The following is a 19,259-nucleotide window of genomic DNA, read 5'->3' as shown; positions in this document are numbered from 1 at the left end:
ACTTTGTGAATTTATGTCGGCATTGATTTTTTTTTCTGTTTCTCTTTTTTTTTAATCATTTTCCCTTTTCCCTCCCTAGTCTCTCTTCCCTCTTCCTTATCTCTCCTCCCTTCAGCTCACCTCCCTGCTCTGACAGAAATCTTTTTGACCGTGTTTGATGGACTTGAAATGTGATATTGACATTAATAAAATGTGGCTTCTCCATACCAGCCAACGATGCAACTATCGATGCAACTACATGTGCTGATACGATAGATGATGAAAAAAGGAGGCCTGTTTGTTTTTTGATTCATGAATGCAGGAAAGATCAATAAATGACTAGCTGTATACTGCAATATTTTCCTCGACTTTGAAATATATTTTCCCATATTTTGATAATGGCTTTTAGTGTAAACACCATGCTGTATGATAAAGTGTTTAAGTGTGCTTGCTTAGTTCTTGTGTGTTCTACCTGTTTTCTTAAAATTACAAGCAGCTTAGCAGTGAAGCTACCGTACATTATGTTAATACAGCGATCAATTGTCTTCCCTACCCCTCCCTGCATTTGCCATTTGTGTCTTGATAAGATCATAAGGGATTTGGTTCCACTAATCTTGCCTGAGGGTTAGCTCTGGCTGGGCACACAAGCACAGAAATGTAACTGCCCAATAGCAGTGGTATTAAATAGAAGACAAATACTATTTGTCTTGTTTGAAGTGTATGCTGTTAACATGAACAGCTGGCAATGCTTGGGAATTAGCAATGGCATGTCTACATGGCATTTGATTTAAAGGAAAGACTGTGGCCCTCTAGTGAGCCAGTTCCGTTTTCCAAAAAGGCAAGGCTATTCAAAAACAAAGCACCAGACGGCATACCAGTTTGGGCCTGTTCAGTGCAGGTGGGTCGGCATATGGCTGCCCTGATAGGACCACCTCCCATGTATGCCAGCGTAATCTCGAATGACCTACGATGCACTTCACATCCAAGTATCAAACTCACTCATTCTCCAGACAAGTATAGTGTAAAGGATTTCTTGTTTTTCTATCAGAATCAAGTTCAGAGACAGAAGCAAAACTTGACTCCCACCTCTCATGGGATTGATTGTCCCAGACTTTCAGACTTGTGTATATGGGGGGGGGAGGGGGAATTATCACTAATGTGTTATCCCACAGTCAGGGAAAAATTCTAATCCTCACATGAGACAGCTCAAGAACTGGGGGAGGTGAAGACTTGGGATGTTCATCCTGCACTAAATTGTGTTTACACCTAGATGGTGATGGTGCTACTGGTGTTGAAGATGACAGTTTTGGTCACTATGAGATGATGAAGATGTAGGTGGTAGATGGAGTGGCTCGAATGATGTTTCACGTTCTTCTCTCCACACTGCATCCTCAATTTGTCATCTTCTAGTCTTAAATGTGGATCTTCAGTTCTTCAAATTTACTGCCTTTTTAGCAAGGTACAACTAGCCGATGGTTGGCCAATGGGCCCGGCAGGCAGTGGACAACTTAACTATGTGGGTGTTACGCCAATTCTGAAGTGTGGTTTCACTCGTGGTAGGTAGTGGGGACAACTGCTCACACTGCCTTGCCCAGTAAAGCACCTCAAGCATCTTGTCATCTTGCTTATTTATGACCTCTTTGGACCAAAAAAAAATCATTTTCAATTCTCTCAACAGAGAGTCCTCTACAAGGGCACAAGTTTTTTATTATTTTTTTTTGGTCAGAAGCACTGAATTTATTAACTTTATCAAGATCTTTGTTCCATGAAACCCTGCCCCATTGTTTTCTGACCAATCACAGTCATGATCTATTTATGTCCGACGTGCGTGCCCAAAAGTCTGACATACATGCATGCGTGTATGATGCGCGTGGCTGAAACAAGTAGTGTAGTGATGGGAAAGAATGCGTGCTGAGTCCCCAAGTGCACAGTGGGCGAGGCTTACTGGATCGGTCTGCTGTTTAAGGACATAAACGTAATAGTTTCTCGGGATTCTACCAAATCCAGCTTGTTTGTAGGCATTCATTTTGGCTCTGTGAAGAGAGTGGTTACGAATACATCTAATGTAGAGTCTCCCAATTTTTCAAGTTTAACGTAGATCAGCCAGAAAGACAGTTGTATTGAATTCAGCACCACACGAGGGGGGTTACTGACCAAACGACCTACATTCTCTGTCCTACATGCGGCCATCGATCCTGCACTTTTTTCCCATCTCAGATTGTAAAGATTTTGATTATTGTGATCCGAGTCCCTGGATGGCAGTAACCCGAGACGCAGCCGATTTCTGGAGAGTCCACAATGCCACGGCAGCAGGCGCACTTGTAGGCTGTGCAATTAATCAGCCCCAAATGAACAGATTCTAAAATGAGATACCCGGGACAGATCTTCAGCCTGATTCCCTGAAAAGCCCAGAGAGTAACAAAGTATCGCCTCATAGTGCGAAAACACTAATCCTCTTAATGTACTCAGAGACAAGAGAACGAGGAAAAAAGGTTTAGATGAAGGAAATAAAAGAAAAGAAGAAAGTGGGCCAAACTATAAGACGAGATCTCAAATAATGAAATTGAATCTTAAGTGTACTTTGTGTGGGAGGTTTGAGGTGTGCAAAGTAAAATGACACTGTATTTTTTTTTACCTGTAAGTTTTGCTAACTGTCAAGACAAGCACAGATTTCCACACAAACAAGTTGCAAATTAGATGGTAACAGTGCAGGGGATGCTCTTCATAAGCATTTCAACCTTGTCAGCTGTCAACTTTGCTCAATCTACATGTAGTTGCTAAGTCAAAATGTAAAAATGTCTGATTAGAACTGCCAATTAACTACATTGATAAACTGTTGGCACCATGTTTTGCTTGTGTTTATCAGGTTTGGTCAACCTCTGTGGTAATCTCCTGCTACCACCTCAGACCCCCCCCTCCACACGCACAAACCCCCGGAAACAAGTCTGACAGATTTCAAAAACCTTTGCAATAAAAGCCACTGCAGTATATAATTCAGTAAATAAGAGCGTTAACTTCTAAGCACTTTGATATTCAGAGACAGCCATCCATATGCAAATAGGCATGGCACTGGAGATATGCGGGTCAAGAGAGCAAATTGAGAAGCAACAATCTTCCTCTAGACTCCATTTTTCTCTCGTGTGTTTTTAAAAGTGCGGCATAATCCTGCTAATCTCCCATGTTTTGCAAGAGTGATCAGATTTCTCAGCCCCCCCCTTTCATGTTTGTGGTTCATGTCTTCTCTCCTCGTGGCATATCATCGTCCTGCGTAATCATCGCTGATGGAGGGCTCCTGCCAGCTGAATTAGAAATCCATGTCACAAATGAGGAGAGAGGTTGAAAAGAGAGGGGGGCTCGTTGGCCCAGAAAGCGACAGCCCTGCAGCTTAAAGGGACATACTTTGTACCAGCCGTGGCAACATACTTGTCAACTGCTACGCTACAAATACTTCTCGCAAAGTTGGAAATTAGCCCCTGAGTGTTTGGAAGTCCTTTAAAAAGGGCTCCAGATTTATTCATCACAAAAACTTTACAATGGTCGAATAAAAGACAAAACAAAACCAGTAAACTTGAAAGGTTGTATATTCCAGGAATTCGTGGAAAAATTTAGAGTTGTTAAATCATTGCTTTAAATTATTCCATAGATATCGTGATAATAGATGGCACCAGCCTACTACAGGAACAGGTAAAGACATGGTCTTTCTGTCTGAGCACATTGTGCGGGCTGCATACAACCAAGTTGCAACAGAATGTGTAAAACTGATATCTTCAGAGAGAAATGCATCTCAGCATGTGCTCTCATGAACTGCAGTCCCCTTCATTGAATGCTGATTCTCAGAATGGGACGCTGCTCTTGATTAACAGTTTTAAAAGAGTACTTAAAACTGCTTAACTTACATGTAGACATTTTCAAAAACTTGTAAAATACCAAAAAAGCCAGTGAAGCATGGGCATTCTGCACAAAAGCCCAACCTCCAGGCATGTAGCTGCAGACAGACACACCCCAAACAGAAACAGCAGCCTGTAAAGAGGGTATTATCGTATTGGAATTAAGGAGTCACTGGCTAAACTAATGCACTCGTCAAAGAGGTCATTTGGCACCAGGGAAAAGCACTTTGGGGGGATGTACAGCGGATTTAGGGGTACGGGGTGGACTGAAATTGGAGGCGATCTCAAAATGTGATCGTTTAATACCAGCTGCTCCCAAGATATTCTGCTGAATGTACCAATTCTTTCTCTTTTTTTAAAGATGCCAAACCCTCATGCCAGTAGGCTGTAATCAATTGCAAACACACCCGAGGCCGCACAGAAGTATCAATAAATTTGTCACAGGTGATGGTCGGTTTAATTCATGCGTGCATTCAAATTTCCGCCATGGTACGCCTCCATTATCGTCACCACAAAACCAGTGGATAAAAACTCATTTGGAGAAATTAATACTGGCCACAGCACCAAAAAATGCTGGTGGAGCATCTCTTATCTATCTTCCTTTTTGTAAAAGGCAGAGAATGTGAACCAGTATGGCAAGCATTTCAGATAATCACTCAAGATGGAATTGGGGGTTGGAGTTGAACTTGGTGACACATTATAAGTCTAATGAAGCAAGCATTATTTCAAGGCCCAGGGAATCACTGGTACATATATAAATTTGCCTTGAATGAAGTTTACAGAATCCGACGGTAACTGTCTTATTGGAAGATCAGTGGTCCCTTTGACTGGTCCCTATAACTGGTCCTTTTTACCTGCCATCATCCCAATGCGGAACAATCTGCCTGGTGAAATAATCCGAAATTCTCACCATGAAATGGGAACAAGAACTTTTGTCAAAGAGTTCACCCCCCCCACCTGACCCGTCAGCCTTTGTAATTTACTTCATAATTTATCTACTTAAGTTTTGCTGTATGTGTACCTGAAACACTATTTTAAGTGCTAAGTATTATGCTAATTTTTGCATTCTCGTTTTCTCATTCATGTATTTTTTGTGTTGCGTTTTACCACCCCCATTCATATAAGATGTAGCTCCATGCATCTGAAGTGAACATGACTGATCTGTGATGTTTATCTGTAAAAAATTTCACAGTTTATTAAATTATTTTAACAAGAGCACAAATGGAACTTCATTAATATTCTGAAACTTTTACTTGATTAAATCTCTCATCACACATTGAATGGAAAAACCTGACTTTGAATGATCTTACATTTTACACCTATTTACCAAAACCTTGGGGGGGGGATTTATACATATATCTTACAACTAGCATTTTTAATGTGTATGATAGCAGTGCCCTTATTCATCAAAATGCTTCAAATAACAGCACTGGCACTTGTTTACAATTTAATCACCAAAGTACGAGTGCCAGAAAAAAAGCAGTCCATCACTCACATACACTTGTGTTAGCTGTGAATTTTCTTGAAATCACCCATCACCAACGCTTAAAACCAAACAACCAATTTCATGCATAGTGTACTCTTTGTTACCCTTTCACCTTTATCAGTTCTGCATGAAAATTTTAACGCCTTTTCTTTCCTCCAGCTAAGTGAGTGCAGTTTAATCCTCGGTTTCCTTGGCAACCCAGGCAAAGAGGAGTGTAAGTGTGATTAGCGCGTGTTCGATATCTTTCCATCTCTTCAAGGCAATTCCAAGTCACAGAGGTATTTAATGAGGAGTTCACAAAGATAAATCATGGACATGCAGAATACGTGTTTAAGGCGAAGCTGTGCGCACACCTCAAGGGTACGTGATGTTGAATGAGGCTTAGCGATCCAATTTTTATCAAAATCCAGTGGCTGCTAGCGTGTGGATTGTTGGACGAATTCAACAGGCGAAACAAGCACTGGGCCCAGAATTGCTACCAGCACCTCACTCCGCCAAGATTTGTCAATGTAATGAAGATTTGCCTATTTGACAAATAGACAGACACAAAAATTACAGACAGATTTGGGCAAAGCACAGGACATTTCAGTGATAGCTCAGTAAATCTGCCACAAGAAACTTGAATGAGCACTGCATACACTGACAGGACTATTCATGTAAAGCACAAAGAAGAAGCCACCAGTTATGATGTGCTTGAAAGATGAACTACCATTAAGATGGTGGATTGTTCAAGGTGCTGAAGGCAGTAGAACGGTGACACGAAAAACTCTCCTAACTTGAACTATTCCTTGAAAACAATACTGTATTGGGATTGGCAACACATATAAAGTAAAGCCAAGTTTTAGTGAATTGCAACAATACCTGTTTCAGTTCCTGTGTCAAACGTTGAGCGGTTCAGTCACTCACTGTTTTCGTGAGCAGCTATGGCCTTAACTCTGTTCGAGGTTATGATGTCAGAGACATTTGTTTTTTCACGGAATTGCAAAAATAAGCAAACAGATAGTCTACACAGGTAAAAAAAAAATGGAGTGCAATATTAAGGCATCATTCCACACTACTCGGTGACCTTTCCACGCTTTCAAGGAAACAGCTATGGATTTCTCCCTACTTGTAAACATGATAGCTGTGTCTTCGAAAATTTATTTCACTTAAGATTGTTCCTTGTGTACCAAAGCCAAGGTTTAAAACATTTTGCGTCAGGCTAAGACATAATCTGTTGTCCCTGTATGGAGACGGAGCTCATGTAGTTCACACACACCCATTTCACATTTATTCCATACAATCAAGAAGATGGGACAACATGCAATTAATCTAAACAGGAGGAAAAACATAGTACGGAGGGGTCAGTCAAACACCAAGTTCTGTAAACATGATGCATGAAAATGTAACACACAGGCTATCTTGCACTTATTACGCATTCCAAACATACACACAAGCTCATCTCATGTAACATTCACTTCCTTCTAACGGAAAAGTGTCCCATTCCTTATTCAGAGAGTGCACCACTCTCATTTATGAGCACCATTTTTTCTCTGACTCTATGTCTCATTTGGCATCTAATTACTTTGACGAAACATGCAAAAAAGGTAATACAGTTTTTAAATTTATGTCCTGGATTTGAGCACTTGGAAGAACATGCAGAATATAATTTCAATGAGGGCCAAAAATCAGCCCTTCTTTTGTACATGTCATGATGAAAAATGCCACTCCCTATTTGAAAGTACCAATCGGTACCACACAAGAATAACACAAAATGGGCTTATCAGCCCCAAGAGTGTTTATTTGAATACAGCAGTGAGTGTGGGACCAGAAGAGACAACTTATGTGATATTTGATAAACAGACAGGGGTCGGACAGGGCCAAGGGTGGAATGTTAACAGGGTTTCATGTACCACCTCATCTTGCTGATGTTAAAGGCACAGTGGCAACTCACTGTTTCTAATTTAAAAAAAAAACCATGTGATGTTTATTTTCATTCCCTGAAATCAATTAATCACTGCAAACCTAATAATCTATTCATATATGTGTATGCTGAAAACCTATTAAAAAAACAAACTAAAACAAACAAAAACAATCCAAGGACAAAATCTATATATGTAAATCTATTTTCCCCACTCACACAAACAAATTTTCAAATTTTCTAGGGACTTTCTAAATATTTCTGTATGGCTGCAGGGCACTTGGCATCACTATGAATAAAACTCATTTAGGAAAACATCACTGTGCCACAAATACATTCCCCATTGTTGGTGTTCTTTATTCTATTTACCAAGCTTTAAAATAAACACTCTGCTGCTTTAATCTACTACAAGGAAGACAGAGGCCAGGCCTGTTCATAGATTATTTGGATTAGAGGATGTCATTTGTGCCAGGATCTATCATAAGTCATCAATGGTAATTACATTCAAAAACATAATCTTTTATGAGCCATATGCATAGGGTGTTTTTTTTTTTTTTTTAGTTCCTTTTGATTTGGCATCTGGCCACTCAATCAATTCCCGACTGTGGATGGTTTCAAAGTTTTGTTTTATGAGTAACGGAGCAAAAATGTTAAATGACAGTACTAGGGAGCTAAGTAACCAAACAGACTGGAAAAATAAATCAAGTCCCTTGGGCCAGCTGAGCACTGAAACAAGTTTATGCATACTGGACACATGCATGTGATATCCAGCTTTTGTTGTTTGAGAAATAAGAGATACAAATTCTGGTCAATTCAGTCCACTACCAACACACAAGTTTCTCTGTAGTTGTCTCTCTGTGATTCAATCTACAAAGTACAAAGGATGGCGCCATTTCATAAAGTGTCAAGCATGGGAAATACATGATATAGCCTGCTGAAATGAGTTGCTAGCTACCAGAAGTGTTTAGAGAAACAAACACAATGGAAATCAATAAGGTCAAAAAATTTTTTCTCCATGGAATGTGTTTAATACAACAGCAAACTGAATTCTCAGTTATCCCACTCAAAACAAAACAAAATGTCGTCACTACTGAATTAAAAAAACAAATGATTGCAAAAATTCACTTGATACAAATATTCAAGCCAGATACAGTTGAATCCTGATAATCCACCAATACCATATTACAAATTCTGTAATGAAAATACCACCAAAAAGTGGCACTTAAATATGTTTGAAATTCTGCGTTCTTATCCCACTCCCTGTAATTTAAATTATTTCAATGTTTGTTGCATTAGAAAAACTGTTAGTTGCTGTGAAATCTTCAAATCACTGACACCTTAGCTGTTAAAAACATATTCTAGGTTTCTCTCCACTACAATGACATGGCTTTTATACCCCAGCTTTGAATAGTACACTGACAAAAAAAAAGACAAAAAGTACATCTTTTCGGCAAAAGACAAAAAAAAAAGGTGTAGAAGGTGTTATGTTTGTGATTCACTCTGATCGATCAAGGTAGGCTTCTAGCTTTGGTTGGTCACCTGGGCCATAACAGCATGGAATCCTTCCCTGAGCCCCCGAGCTAGTTCTGACTTTCCCTCCCATCATGCGCAAAATCACATTTGCTTGCCCCGCCCTTTCGTGGCCGGGAGCCTTATTTGATTAGCGTTGCCCGTGCACACATAGCTGGTTGCTCACATCATGTTGTACAATGTCGTGTGTCCTGCTCACTTATACGCTGACGAATGTGTACATTAGAAACTACACGGATGACCCCCTCCCCCCAAAACCCTTGTTTGGCTAAAAGAATAAAAAATCATTGATAAGGATGTGCTGATGACAGTTTCCTTGGCTGATAATCTCTGGCTCAATGCAACTCCATTTTTAGTTAGGCAATCATCAACCTGTTTAATGCAAGGCCAAGAACCAGAGAATCAAAGATGGCCACAGCACTTGTAAACAGTGGAATTGATAAAACACATGTATTGAAAGTTTTTCACGCCTGTACCTGTACCTTTTTCTTTCCTGTGAGATAAAAACAGAAGTCATCCATAAGTTCTGCATTTCAACAGACTTGTGATATAAAATTGAAATATTACGCCCTTTTTAGACTTTAACCGTTTCATCTCAGCTGTGACAATCAACTTCAAGGTAGCCTGTGCTGGTATTGCACTGGATTAGATTTGGTGTAAATGGTGACATAGATTTTGAATCAGGTCGGTCATGTTAGGATGGCTAACTAGTTGGTCAGTATGTGGAAACATTTTGAACAAATACAATTTTGATGGTTATCAAGGAAGCTTGTTCTTCATTAACAGCACAAAAATGGCCACCATGGCCAATTTTATTAGTTTATACATGTAGTTCAGGACATACCAGTTCAATACAGACAAATCTAGTGATCTAAACTGCATGTAAATGCCACAACTGCAGTGGCACTAGCCTGCGCACGGGTTCAATTTGTTGAATGCATGAATTAACTTCCTCTTCAACCAATAGCCCTTAGGGTGTTGTAACTTGCCAACATGCGCGAGTCTCAAGTTGAAGAAGGTGTATACAAGTGTGGAGCCACAGCAATAATTATCAGGAATGGACAGCATCAGCGCTTCAGAAACAGAACTAGCACTCTTCTACGGATAGGGAGGATTCTTGTCTTAAATGGAAAAAACAATTTCAACTAAAAACAATAACAACTCAACTGGACAATTTACAGTATTTCAGAAAAACACAATATGCCATTTCCCCAACTCGCATACCACTGTATCTACTAGGATTGGTCTAAAAGTGATATACAAGTATCTTGTTGACTTGCACCTGAAGAAACACACGAGTGGTAACTGCTGAAATTGCCCATATTGAAATACTCGTTGAGCTTCAACACAATTTTGACACGAGAGAAAACGGGGGAGAGGGCAACACTTGTTAACGCCATGCTACCTTTGCAATACTCCTGCTGCAAGGAGTGCCTGGTAGTGTGGCTCAGCAAACTTCTTCAGGAACATACTCATCTTTCCCGCTGCAACTGTCTGCGTCCCCAAACCTGCAGTCGGAAGTTGGAGGGGAAAAAAAGGAGGTGAGAAAGGACAGAGCGACACTCATTTATTCATATCATCTCGTCTCCTTTTGAATTTATTTCATCTAATTATAATTATTCTTTTGGTCTGCATGTTGATTGTCCTGTTACATCCTCATTCTTCTTTTCTGTCCTTTTTTTTCTTTGCCTATGTTTTCAGTTTTATCCAAAGACATTGTGTTTGTCCAAATACGTCCTGTATTGTCCATGTGTCTGCACACCAGATGAAGTGCTCTGTAAGCCCTAGGCATGAGTCTCCACATACCCATCTTAACTCAAAGCGACAATTTCATAGCACAGATGAGTACTCGAACATTAAATATCATGTTGATGCTGATTTAAACAAAAACAATCTGAAGCTTTTCCAAAATTGAAAATTCAGAGAGAGCAGCGCATAGTAGTATCTTTGCAGGTTCTTGAAGTGCCTACTGTGCCCACTGGATAATCCAGCCCTACTATTAACGGCCTATTTTTACCCTTCTGCAGTATCTTCAGTTTGGTATGAATTCATTAGTGTACATGTATTATTATTGGGAGAGTAGGTAAATACATGCAGTAAATGTGTTTATTGGAACTGGAAAAATTTAGAACAGAGACCAGAAGGTTATTTGACGGAAATTGGGGGGAGTTGCCTGCAGAGAGATGGAAGAAGTGAGACAGAAACTAACAAGAGCATTTATGTGAGCAAATCATTCCCCTCCAAGGACACAACGGGGGAGGATGGAAGTAAACAAGCCAGCTGAAGCTAAAGAAATGACTACCACAGAATAATGGCATCACTAGTTATGCACAGGGTGAAAAACAAAAGAGAAAAAAATAGATACAAGGTAAGAGCAAGGAAATTTAGCAGATGCAGAGAAGACTTAAGATGACTGTATTTACTCAAAGAGGTACAAATGAGGAAAAAGAACCCAAAAATGCAAATACATAGATGATTGAAACAGACAAACAAGGTGACTGTTTTGCATGAAAAAGATGTTTAAAAACAAGATGGCTGAAATAACAGAAAAGATAGGGAATGGTATTCTTAATATTAAGACAGGATGAAGAAAAAATGCTTGAAATGGAAAGCTAAATGTACCATTCAAATACAAAAAAACCAACGAAAAACAGTACGAGCAAGAAACCTAAAAAGGATGAAAGAGATACAGAACTGCATGTAATACAGCCGTGGCCACCCCTACCAACAAATAAAAAAAAACAAAAAACAAAATCCCTGATTTTCAATGCAGGTGATGCAAAAAATATGTCGAGTCCTTCAGATGGCTACTCAACAAGGGACCTGTACGCAAAAACACTCGTCTCACCACCTCTCTTACAACCGCAACACGTTGAACTGAAACATTACTAAATTATGAGGCCTGTGCTAGGTGCAAATTGATCATGGCTGGTAAACAACCCAAAAAGACTTGCTTTTAATTCCTGGCAGCTGCAAATGCAAGTGAAAGGCGATAGACGGCAGAGTCAAATTTCATTTAATTTCAGGTGCTTTTTGCCAAGACCCGATTTGAATAATTTGAACACAATTACTTACTGGCCGGCAGAGCACATCTCTGTTACTCATCTAACAAAATGCCAAAACAGCCCAAAGGGTATAGCACTGTGTTTCTAATGCTGGTCATGCTGCATTTTTAATAATTCTTCAAACCGCAATTGATTAAAACCATATGTTTGCAATTTGAAAAAAAGGAGAAGCTCGGTGATATTTCTAATTGTTGGTTTGCAAACACTGGGCCAGGCATGGCAGATACAAAAATCAATGTCACTGTTAAACAACAGTGCAAAACTCTAATTGGGAAAAATTAATTATTAGCTGTGTGCTCGCAGTCTAATGAAACATAAATGCCTTGCACAAGCTCGGGAAGAATAGCGCTTTCACCGGCCTGGGTTTATGTGTAAACAAGGCTTCAAAAAATTATCATAGCATTGAAAAATTTAGATGTCAAACACGCATGTAGCTGTGTGAAATCAGAACATTGGACAATAATACAAAGGCATTTCCTGGATAAGGAAATCAGCACTGATAATAGTAGAATGAAAAACTCATGCTTAAAAGGGCTGGGGAGGTGCGTTAAGATAGCCCAATGATAGGATAAATCCCTCTACATAATGATATTGATGACGGCATAATGACAAAAAGCTCAATCTTACAGGGGGTGTCTTGCAAAATATAAATGGTTAATAACTCTACATTTGTACATAAGCAAAATGACAACATTTCAAGTCCAGCAATGACATTTCTACAGCCAGACAAACTATCAAACAGGAACTGACACCTTAAACCCCCTCCTGTTCTCTTCTCTGTGGACTGATGCCAAGATTAATTCATCATTATCAGATGAAAAGAGTTTGAAGAGGGTGAGAGAACTGTTGGTTACATTCTTAAAAACAAAAACCTCCACACCCCTCACAAGGAGCCAGATCCGACAAGAAAAGAGTCAAATTTGACTGCAGGGAGTTAGCACAAGCTGGGTGCAACTAAGAATCATTTTATAAGGAAGCATTCCAAATGAGGATGATTTAAAAGAAGTAGCTAAGAATGCAGTAGAACCTTTGAACTGGCCTGCTGTTCCAAATAAGCTCAACATCCAGTCAGTTTTCAGTCAGAAATAGAGAAAGTTTTTTAACTGCATCATTCTAAGAGGGTAAAGATAATGACAAGACAATATGCATAGGTAATGGGGAAAGAAATGTTTCCTTGAATGTGGATAGTACCAGTCTAATACTAATAATCATTAAAGCTTGGTGACGTCTTTTTTACAGAAAGCGAGTGAACAATGCAGCACAATATAGAAGTACATTATGGGATTACATATATGTCTGCTTTGGGATTGTATCTCTGAAATCTGAAGGTACATGTAATTGAGTACTACACAGCCAAGCTGGCCAAAAGAAGTGGAAAAATATCCCAGTGTTTCCTGGCAGAAAAAAAAGATCCCCTTAGTTATGTGTCTGTATGCATGTCCATATAACATGTACCAAAGTTCATAACTCATGTTTGTTGTTCAAAACAAAACCCCATCTAATCAATGTCCCTCGTAGAGAACCTTATATTAAGATCCCCGCTCTCTGTCACTGTGGCTGAAAAAAGGAGAAAAATCAAATTAAACCCTAATTTGATTAGGATAACAATAGTTTCTATTTTCTTTGTTCACTTTTCTTAATGACACAGACCCCGTATGTATTTCCAATCCTTTCATTCACATGCAGCCTGCACCTTAATTATGGCATATTTTTAATCAAGAAATGGACAGAAAGGATGTGCGCTTCCTTCTAATTATAGGAACGAATTTAATTCTGGTGATGAATTAATGGAAGTGATGTCTGTCGTTAGGGGAACCGAAGCCTTGTAAATAATTTCTTTCTATAGTCCTTTCTTTTTTCCTTATTCTCAAGGCATAGCATAATTAGAAATGACATTCGGGGCTCCGTAGAAATAACAAAAGTTAATCAAGGCGGATACTTCGAGGTCTACGAATAAATAAAACCTTTTTGGGGTTCTTGTTCTCTATAAAACTGTGATGCACTCAAAACGGCACCACAACTACCATAGTAAAAATCAACAAGACTACCCTACCTAAAGTTTAAGTATGCAACTTACTGCAACAAAATCAACCAGCAGATGAAGTGAAGTGATTATTGGGGGTGAGTATTTTTCTTTCATGAACCTTACATAGGAAATAAAGAATACATCATGTTAAAACAATGTTAAGTTGATTGGTCCATCAAATTGATTATCATGCATGCAACCAAGCAAGCCAGTGAAAAACATGTACATAAATGTATGTATTTCAAATGCCAACCTACATGCGCACATGGTCATACATTGTCCGATTTTTTTCTATTTTTGGGGGGCGGGAGGGGCAGCTTAGAAGTGTGCATTATACTTTTAGAGCACAGGACATTGCATTTCTTTCAAATGATACTGATTTGGCTTTACCAAGAAATTCCATACCACTGTGGGAGTAATTTTGCATTTTGCAAGTACATCAGAGATGACATCAAGGAGATTTAGCCTGCGGGTGACATTTTATAATTTTTTTTTTTTTAAACACCACATCTTGCCAGGAAACACAGACACACGGCCTCCGGCTCCAGATTTTCAACCATTCTTTTGGGCACACACACATTACATTTCTGAATAACTGACATGAAATGGATAGGCATTCAGTTTACCCAAATCTGTCTCTCATGTATGTTACAGCAAGACTGTAAACCTTGCAATATTCTCTTTTCTTTCTTCAACATGTCTCCTTAGGGAAGTGGTTTTCCAGGTGGTTCACATGGGAATAAAATCGATTCATGAAAAATGTCTCATTTGCTTAAAGGGGCCAATATAAAATAACAATCACATTCACAACCAGCGCCATTTCCTCAGCTGCTAATAGTACAACACCAAAAAATAAGTGACAGGACCGATATTAAAAAGCAAAATTTTTTTCCTGTAAAAAAGTGTTTTTAAATAATTATTCACAGCAGCGCGACTCCAAGGCGTAAGGTTATTGCAGGCACCTTCCCCTAACCAATGTCTTTTTCACCGTAACTGTCATATTAACTTCCCATTTGTCACACTGCTGATATGATTTGCTTTGGCATCATAATTGTCAGGGGTTCAATGATCTCAGCTATCACTCGTTGTGGGCGATGACTTCTTATAACTGGACAACACTACATAAGGGCCATCATTTACGTCATGTTTTGTCCTTAAACAATATCTCGAACAAATCTTCCCCTACAACACAATAAGGAACACACACAAAATTTTTTTACAGGTACACAGATGTACTAAAAATACACAAGAGTAAACACACACACACATATCTAGTGTTAAAATACTCATATATTCTCAAACTGTGAACAAATTTTTAAGCTGTTGTTTTGTTGTCAATGATTTCCTTGACTCTTCCTATTGCTGCAGATAACTCTAATCCTAATAGACTCTAAAGCTGTGTCCAGAAAGGGGATAACTTTGTATGGACCTGACTTTGTCTGCACAAGGTTGTGCTTTGGCACAACTTTTAGTTTACACAAGAGGCCTGTTTGTTTCATCCGGATCCAGATCATGATCTGGATCAGTTATCCCAAAGCTGGTGCACGCTATCTATTATGTAGGTTATGGTGTCAGTGAACCAACGTCAGATTACTGACCATGAGAGGGATCCACGTGAAACAAACTGCCACTAGATATGTAAGGTTAGTAATCCACACCCACAGATCATAAATGAAGATAAATCAACAAATCAAAACGAGAAAGAGAAATAGCATTAAAAAACTTCAAGAGTGCACGCAGCATAGCTTCCCGGCAATTGGTCTAAAGTTCATGTAACTAATATCAGCTCCAGAGGGCAGGCTATGTATTACATCCCTAAATTCACTCCTTCTAGAGTTTCACACATATCAAGCCCTGCCTCTACCAAATATTCCCATCTCTCTTCCACCTCCAATATCTCACTATCCTCACCTCACCTCCACAGTTAATACACACGACTAATAAATTCCTATATTCATAATATGCTTTCAGTGAATACATGTACGGCAGTCATGAGAGAAGGCTTCTCACACAGCATTTTCATTTATATCCCCACCTCTCTCTCTCTTCCTCTTGGAAATCTTGAAGAAGTTTAGCTTGGTAATGGAGCGTGACAGCGATATTGGGTAGTGGCTGTCATGCATGACCGCAGCCCCCCCTCCCCAGTACATGAATATGTTACGTGTGATGAACAAATGGACCAATGCAGTTTTTCCCAGTCAAAAGAATGCTTTCAGGACTAAAACACATGCACACTTACTCTGCATTTACATTTCCTGTCCTCCACAAAATGCTAGCGACTAGTATTCTATTTTCTGAGGAAAATGAGAAACAGCCGATTAAGGAAATCACCTTTGAACTCAATAATGCCCTACAGTATTGCATTACTGAAAACACCAAGCAATAAAATGTGCTCATAAGTAAGTGGTGATTAAAATTTCCTCTCAAGGTTAGTACAGCAGTATTACTAAAAAAGCAAAAAATAAGGAAAAAAAGCTAAGAACCATTGAAATGAGTTCCACAACAAAAAAGCTATGTCTATGTGGAAAAGCTCCACCAACTGAACCCAAGATACACTATAGTTGTGAGATGATTTGTCAGGTTTAATGTTTGAATGACAATAAAGATCAGTGGACGGAATGACCTTTGCTCCTTTTTTAAAATGTGTCAAATCATTGGTCAGACTCAGTGCTTTTCAACAGATGGACATTTCCAGGAAAGTAAGAAGTGATTTACACACATTGGTTACATGCATGTATATAGGCATGCTTTCATAATTTCATTATCACAGTAATTAATACACAAAACCAAAAAAAAAGATGCTGTCAGAAAAAAAACAACCAAACACAAAGTATTAAAATGAGCAGAAAGAAAACAAGGACACACTTACAGACCAATATTATCAAGAACACTGACATCATCAACAAAAGCCCTCATATAATATAAATGAGTAAAAAAAAAAGATGGTGGGCTTTTTCCTGCAGAGCAGAACTACAATTTGTGACTGTTGATTTTTGGATTTCAATTGATGAAAGCACCCCCAAAATCCCCCACTCTCCTGATTCCTGCACAAGGTCAAGTGCTCGGCGCTTCATTGTCAAAGCACTTCGTTTTGATTTCTGTCTCCTGGAGAGCCACAAAGACAAATTCCCAATTAGCTCTGCAACTCTAGTCTTCAATTAAACTGGGCAGTTTAAGATCCAAGGCACTTAAGATCCAAGCAACCCATGCATTTATAATCGTGGTTCAAGACTCATCTTAAAAGATCTATATTTCTTTTTTTTATGTTTTATTTCTCTCTCTCTTCATTAAGTGACCTGGGATGGCTGGCAGCTAGCTCCCCAGGGAATCACGCAATTAGATCTGAGATACACAGCAACTATCCCCAGTACGTATATATTATTCAGTTAGTAATACTTTAAGCCACTGCCATCTCTGAAGCAAGAAGAGGATTCATTATTCCTAAAGGAAAAAAGGAAGAAAGAAAGAATAAACGACAAAATGTGAATTGCACAAGGCAAATGGCACCCCTGATAATTCTTGGCCCATTTAAAGTGCAAGGGCATTCACTTTTGTGAAATTTGAAAAAAAATGGTTCAAAATATTTCACTTTCCTTGGAACATCAATGTCTCATCACAAGACTCATCAGAAAGAAAGTAATTACACTAGACTGTTAACCCCTTGAAAATTCTTACATACATTCTGAACTATATGCATTTTGTTCTTTTTGTTCTTCTTGTCTTGGGCATACCAACAAAGCATGACATTAGTCACATTATTGCCACAAAAAGTATAACAGCACAGATGGTCCAACTTAATATGCACACACAGTAAAAATACTATGATCAAGTTTCAATACAACTTGGTTGAAAGTAGCTTTTCTTAACCCAAGTTTGTGTTCTCTGCATAATTCAGAGTTAACATCTTTGTGATTTCCTCCTACGCACAATTCCAAGTCCGGATACAAAGGCAAAAACTGCTTGTTGAATTAAGTTCTCATCACAACAAAATATTATTTTTAATGGCCACCAAACAGCCAGTACTGTTGCATCAACAGAAAAATGAATCACTCTTTCCTAAGCAGTCATTGCACCATTCATCCAGTCAATTTTTCCCAAGATGTTGAGCTGAAGGAACAAAACAAACCCAAGATGATAATGCACACGTACAGTCAATTTTTTATCATTAATTGGATTAGGGTTTTTTGCAGGCCTCTCTGGCGTGCTTATTACCCGGTTATCACTGGTTTCACCTTATCTGGGATAGGCATAATGGATACGCCAGCAGCCAAAAGATGTTTTCCTGTTTATAATCAAGCTTTTTCCTCCTTGTTTTAAGTGCTGACTCCCTCACGGGGCTTAAATTAAAGCACTTAGAGCTAGCACAGGTGATCAAGTCATATCTTGGAGGACTTTATATCATCTCTGAGTGTTTTTCCTCTATTAGAAAAAAGGGAAAGTGCTTTGCATAATGCTCCTGCAATTCTATATTAACTGCCCAAAATTTCTAGTTTCATCAGTGAAAAGCATTTGGTATGCTCTCTTAATTACTGCCTTTTTCCCTTTACTTTGAAGGTTGGTGTTGTTTCTTTTTGCCAGCAAAAGTTCATATTTCTAGCACTGAAAAACATTACATCAAGTGACCGAGTATTTTTATGCAGGTGGCAACAGGTTTGTACAAGAGACATGATCTGTCTCCGTGTCAAGCCCAATCCGCTTCGAGCAGGAACAAAAGAGGGCGTGTTTTGAAATGAAATTTACAGTCCTTTGGTACGCACCCACCGCATAGGCATGCAAGTTTATGCATGCTTGACGAGGAGCACGCTGAGTACGCACAACAAATTCAGTCTGGAATGTATGCTCTTCACCTGCACGCTGAACTCGTGCAAAAACCCAGTTGGAAAACTTTCTTTTGCTGGTGAAGGTGCCCTTCAGGTCAGAGTGATATTCAAGTGATAGTTACATCGTTGACCAATAAAACAACGGTCCCGCTGAATCTTAGATGAAACCATTTAGCTATCTCAGCTCAAATTAATTTTCAAAATGAAAATGATACAATCATTGAGACAGATAGTAATTCTAAACATATCTTCTTAACTTTCCAAGCTTTTCTTGAAGCTAACTTCAGAGATGTGTCTTTGACACAAGTCCAAGAAAACATCAATGTAAAATATGCTTTGAGCACGGTACAAAAAACTGCAATAACTTCAGACGTCAAAAACTTGCGAGGGGGCAATTTGGGTGCACTGACAAGTTGTTAGCTACCTTGGCTTTGACTCGAAAGCTCAAGTTTCATCTGGTAATTAAGAGCAAGCCCCTCTAATCTGATGTCTAGACACATAATCGCAAGGGGGGGAGGAGGGGAGCTTGGGGCCCTTGATGTCAGTTGGAAGGAGATGATGTGCTC

The 19,259-nt window shown here is 39.1% G+C and overlaps 1 protein-coding gene across 6 annotated transcripts in view; it reads right to left on the bottom strand.

Annotated features, from left to right (window-relative positions):
- The window catches only part of LOC110979990 (thiamine-triphosphatase-like), a 57,280-nt gene that overhangs the window by 29,429 nt on the left and 8,592 nt on the right, over positions 1–19,259 (bottom strand). The window contains exons 2-5 of one of the 6 annotated variants that reach the window (XM_087137841.1): positions 16,113–16,167; positions 13,925–13,991; positions 12,875–12,960; positions 8,258–10,290 (exon numbers count right to left, since the gene is read on the bottom strand). In XM_087137841.1, coding sequence (XP_086993967.1) covers positions 12,916–12,960; positions 13,925–13,991; positions 16,113–16,167 — 167 coding nt within the window. In that variant the 3' untranslated portion in view covers positions 8,258–10,290; positions 12,875–12,915. Of the gene's footprint in view, positions 1–3,607; positions 5,877–8,257; positions 10,291–12,874; positions 12,961–13,924; positions 13,992–16,112; positions 16,168–19,259 lie in introns of those variants that run through there. The other 5 variants (XM_087137843.1, XR_015425611.1, XM_087137844.1 and 2 more) reach the window with 5 other exon arrangements.

The sequence above is a fragment of the Acanthaster planci genome, linkage group LG06 (assembly GCF_054643075.1).
Source record: "Acanthaster planci isolate LZ-2023a linkage group LG06, COTS_SCS, whole genome shotgun sequence".
NCBI classification, from domain to species: domain Eukaryota; kingdom Metazoa; phylum Echinodermata; class Asteroidea; order Valvatida; family Acanthasteridae; genus Acanthaster; species Acanthaster planci.
The sequence above is the reverse complement of the archived record's forward strand: the minus strand, read 5'-3'. Positions and strand labels throughout refer to the sequence as shown.